The sequence below is a fragment of the Aplysia californica genome, unplaced genomic scaffold (genome assembly GCF_000002075.1).
Source record: "Aplysia californica isolate F4 #8 unplaced genomic scaffold, AplCal3.0 scaffold00470, whole genome shotgun sequence".
Taxonomy (NCBI): Eukaryota; Metazoa; Mollusca; class Gastropoda; order Aplysiida; family Aplysiidae; genus Aplysia; species Aplysia californica.
Genome location: NW_004797740.1, coordinates 172,468 through 177,784, shown reverse-complemented (window position 1 = coordinate 177,784; position 5,317 = coordinate 172,468). Strand labels below are relative to the sequence as shown.

At 40.5% G+C, this 5,317-nt stretch overlaps 1 protein-coding gene across 1 annotated transcript in view; it reads right to left on the bottom strand.

Moving 5' to 3' along the window:
• Window positions 1–5,317, bottom strand: part of LOC101854660 (alpha-1-inhibitor 3) — a gene marked incomplete at its 5' end in the record, with an annotated part of 18,172 nt that overhangs the window by 10,515 nt on the left and 2,340 nt on the right. The window contains 4 exon segments of the mRNA XM_013086465.1: window positions 168–347; window positions 2,976–3,184; window positions 3,738–3,900; window positions 4,741–4,845. Coding sequence (XP_012941919.1) covers window positions 168–347; window positions 2,976–3,184; window positions 3,738–3,900; window positions 4,741–4,845 — 657 coding nt within the window.

Sequence of the window (5,317 nt, the reverse complement as noted above, 5' to 3'; positions counted from 1 at the left end):
CCCCCGCCTTCCACTAAATTCTTTTTAAAAAAATAAAAAGAAAGAAACGCATATAACAAAATAAAAACAAAGCAAGAAACAAAGAAAGGAACAAATAGACAAAAGACAGAGAAAGAAAAAAATGCTCCACGTGATTTGGTACACGACTTGAACGGACATTGACTTACCTTGTAAGGGATATGGATCTTCTGCAAAAGCAGCTCCCTGGACTTGTCTATGAAGACAGAGTTGCTCTGTGTGATGCCATTCACGTCGTCATAGGACACCGTGATAGTCATAGGGATGTCCTCCGTGCTGTACAGCTCGGCCGAGACGCGGGTCAAGGCCTCCAGGCCGATAACGGTGTCCTAGGAAGAAAGGCGGGGAATTAGTAGCGCTGTGATGATAATGTAATGTAGGTGTTTTATGCTCTCTTCTGGTCAGTGTTTTACGGCGCTCGCAACTGCTTAAGAGGGTTATATGAACAAGCGCGACGCATTAAACATTTCCAGTTTGGAAGGAATTTTAAATTTTGCTCGGGTGGCGGCGGAAAGAGTCAGGAGCTAACAGGAGGAGGGGGGGGGGGAAGAAAGTGGATATGAAAGCAGACGACTGAATATGATTAGAGAACAGGAAAAGTGAAAGGAGAACATTTTTACAGAGAATTTCATTCTCTAAGGCAGTCAAGTTTCGAACCAGGGACCTATTGAATAAGAAGCAAACACCATACCTCTAAACCACGAAAGCCCCCCCCCTTAGGTGTTTTACTATAAATAGTAAGAAATAATATTTGCATAGCGCATATCCTCGTTCAACAGCAACCCGCCTCTCCCTTCCCGGACACAATTTATATAATTTAGGAGGCGTGCTTCGATCCTGCCAGCTCGGCCTGAGAAGGATGCAACGTCCTAGAAGAAAGACCGACAACCCCCCCCCCCCTCATCAAGGGAATCGAACTCGGATCTTTTGTGTGCGACGGTGAGGTACCTTACAGCTTCATCAAAAACTCAAGTGAATGAGCCATAATAAGGAAAAGAATAGCTGTACTTTGTATCAAGACGTGGTGCTCTTTGGGAAATTAGTTTTTTTTAATTTGATAGAAGAAGAATATTATGAAGAGATAGTAAAAAGAACCCGTGATGTAGCGCACTGAATTTGTGCTGTTATAATGTAAGGGTCTTACGCACAGTTGGGTTGTACCCGGTAGACTGTTTAGTTTGTCTTTCATCATCATCATCATCATCATCATCATCATCATCATCATCATCATCATCATCATCATCATCATCATCATCATCATCATCATTGTATAAAGAAGGTTGGGTTGTACCCGGTAGACTGTTTAGTTTGTCTTTCATCATCATCATCATCATCATCCTTCCATCTTCTGACTTCCTCCCCTTCTACCTCCGTGTACTGTGCCATGCAGAACAGTCTTTGTTAGCCATCGTAACAACCACATTCATAAACAACAAATTGTGAGTCATCGTGGTGACACCAAATGCTCAAATGCTCATTATCATCATCATCATCATCATCATCATCATCATCATTCATCATCATCATCATCATGTCGCCCATTGGGACGCCACAGATGATTTTCTACTGATCTCATTCCATTCCTTCCTATTTTTTGACAATGACAAAGACAATGATAATCTTCATTCATCTCACCTGGAAAAAGTTGTCTTTGTCGTTTACAATGGCATTGGATGTTACGAAGGTTAGGTGTACTCACGCATACGCACAACAAGACAGGACATTAGTAAATACATGTCTCACGTGCTGGAACAACCCGCTTCGTTAAAACATTCTCTCTCTCTCTCTCTCTCTCTCTCTCTCTCTCTCTCTCTCTGTTTCATTTATTGTAGTACTGTGTGTTTAGTAACATCGCTGCAGTTGGTACAAATGAATTTCTATATTTGTTCTTGCTTTTTTGGAAATATATCGTTTACTGCGGGTTGATAACTGAAATTCCGATGTCAGTGGGTGGCCTTGGGCACTTAGCACTATGTCCGCCTTTTAAAGAACATTTTTAGAATTTGTCTTGTACAGACATTCAAAGTTACTTAGGTTTCTTTCAATTGTTCTTGATGTCATTCCGATCAACTTGTTTATTTTTATGATGTGCTGTCTTCACAAATTGCTACCATAGCAAGAGATATCAAGATTTATCAACGTTTCTATTGTGGTGGTGTTAAATATCTGAAGAATGGATGGAATCAGATTGAAGGACTTAAGTTTCCTCAGAATGTGCAGCCTCTGATTTACCTTTTTAACGATATTGTTTACATGCTTTTGACATGTAAATTTGTTGTCGATAGTAAGACCAAAATATTTGTATGAAGCCGTGATTTCAATTGTTTCTTGTTCAATTACGAGTGGTGGGATTGTTGGACTTGCTCATAGTCTAAAATATTTTCAGACTTGTTCATTCTGACATATTATCCTTCCATCTTCTGTCTTCCTCCCCTTCTACCTCCGTGTACTGTGCCATGCAGAACAGTCTTTGTTAGCCATCGTAACAACCACTTTCATAAAGAACAAATTGTGAGTCATCGTGGTGACACCAAATGCTCATAAAAATGAAGAAATCGAAGAAACAGGCATTTTCCCGCTCGTCTGGTAAATTCTATCGGATTTTTTATTTTATGCTCAACACCTTTTTGTTCAATTAAAAACACATTTCTTTGTGGATCTTACAAAAAGAAAACGTCAATCAAAGGCACAAAAAAATAGTAAATTTTCGATTTTCAAGGACTCCAAACATATGGAAGTCATCAAAACTTTGGTAGCCATTTTCTTGCTAACTTTACCCCTGAAACCAAGCGAATATCTTCAATCGCAAATATCTGATTTCTTGTCAAGATAGATTGGTATATTCCTTATTAAAAACAAGACAATTGAACCAATAACTCAGCATGCTCAAAAATTGACGAGCACCTGATTCCAACGTATCATACAAAAACAAATGTCTCCAAGAAAATAAAGCAAACCTGAGTGGAGATAAATCCTCCATTGGGTCCTCTTTGATTGGTGATCCATCGCATGACGGGCAGTCCAGCTGAAGTGGCGATACCCCGCTCGGAGTAGACGAGCAGGCAGTATGCCGTGGCTTCAATGTTGATGGCATCCACACCTCGGCTCCACCAGTAGGACCTATGTTTTGGTTCGGGGTTCGGGCGCTTCCAGTACCTGGTGCCATCTACGGAAAGAAACGCAACGATATTTAGCCAGAAGTTTTGCTTTGTTTTGAATAAGCATAGTTTGCTTTGTTCCGAATGAATACAAGACTAGTCTGTCAGTTTTTGCTTTTGTTTTAAATGAATACGACACCAGTTCACCAGTTTTTACTTTGTTTTGAATGAATATGAAACCATTCTGCCTGTTTTCGCCTTGTTTTGAATGAATATGATACTATTTTGCCAGTTCTGGTTTTGTTTTGAACAAACATGATGCTATTTCGCTGAAGTTATTGCTATGTTTTGAATGAATGTGATACCAGTTTACCAGAGTTTTGACTAGGTTTTGAACAAAAATGACACTATTTCGCCGGAGTCTGCTTTATTTTGAATTAATATGACGTTAATTCAAGCAAGTCTTTTTATTGTTTTCTTTCTTTTCTTTCTTTTGAATGATACCATTTTGCCAGACTTTTTTATACATTATTTTGAACAAACATAATGCAGTTGTCTGAATTTCACACAGACCGACACAAAAATGGACGGAAGATAGATGGAGAAAAAAAGAAGGTATACCTTCAGTTGTCGCCAGCCGTTCGATCAAGTTGAAGGCTTCGTCTTTCTTTACGCTGTTCTGCTTATGGAGAGCATAGCCCACGATACAGGCGTCATAAGGGTCGCTGATATACGGCAATTCCCCCTCTAGATAAGAACTTCCTTTTCTCAAGGCCGCAGAAATCTGAGGGGTGACGTGGAAAAAATAGTCATTGACGGGGAAAACATACCAATAAGATACTTTAACTTTTTTGGGGTTCACTGTAGGGTTAGATCGCACAGACTGTGAGATGATGATGTGGTTATTTCCCTCCCCCTCTCTCTCCTCTCTCTATTCTCTTCCCCTCCCTCTCTCCCCCTCTCCCCCCCTCTCCCCCTCTCCTTTCTCTATCTCACCCCATCTCGTTTAGATCTCAGATTCGTTCACTTTCTTTTCAATTCACACACATACAACTTTTTATTTATTCTTCCTTAATAGGTACACAAATCAAAAGACAAGTAAATGGACGGACATACAGACACATGTATATAGACAGAGAGACAGACTGATAAATAGACGGATAGACAGACGAAAGGAAGATCAACAGACAAAAAGAAAAACGAGGAAAGAATAGAAAATCGAGCTAGCACTATTGGTTTGTATTGTGATTATCCAAGACAGAACCATTCTGACGTTATTTCGTTTCACAATGAGGAGAATCATTCGACTCACTCAGAACCAAATGAATGTCAAAGTGAGAAAGGAGCCGCGCGCACTTGATTATATCGAGACGGGTATTTTGCTAACCGTCACTTGGACCGACATTGTGCGTACCAATAGCAACGAAGAGCGGCGGCTATATTATAGTAGTGCAGGATCTAGGATAGTTCTAATCTATGGTCAGTACAAACGTAGTGTTTCCTCTCAAGACTTCATTAAGCGCCCCGCCTCCGAAAAAGGACTTTTTCTTATCAGCATGGAGCCAAACTTTAAAAAAAGGTTTAAAAAAAAAGAAGAAAAAGAAAGAAAAACAGACTGTCTTACCACATTCTGCATCCTTGTGTCATCTGGGCCAGTAAACACTTCTTTAGCCTCAAACATAGCAAGCATTGTATATGCAGTCAACGCTTCACCCTTGGCAGAACCTCCCTGGAGCAAAAGAAAATCAATTTATAAAAAGGTAAAGGGGTAGGCTTGTGTATGATAATGTTCAGACATAATGTGAGTTTCCTTTTATTTGTTTGCGTACTCGTATCATGTTTGTGAATGTGTTTTCTGTTTGTCGGAGCAGACAAAGATTCTTTAAAAAAAACCCAAAGGTGTTTTTACGCTCCCATCGACACAAATCGGACGGACCACTTAAGGGGGGGGGGGGGCTTTCGACCCTGCAGGTCAAGACCAACCCGGGCTGAGAGGGATACAACATCCCAGCAGAAAGATTAAGATACACAAGTGCTTGACAACATTTCTTCCCGCTCGTGAATCGAACTCGGGTCTCCTGCCTGCGTCAGTGAAGACTTAGAGTCTAACCGCTTCACCACAGACGCCGGTAGGCAAAGACTCAGGCTTAGAAGTATAATATTTACATATATATATGTGTGTGTGTGGGGGGGGGAGTGAT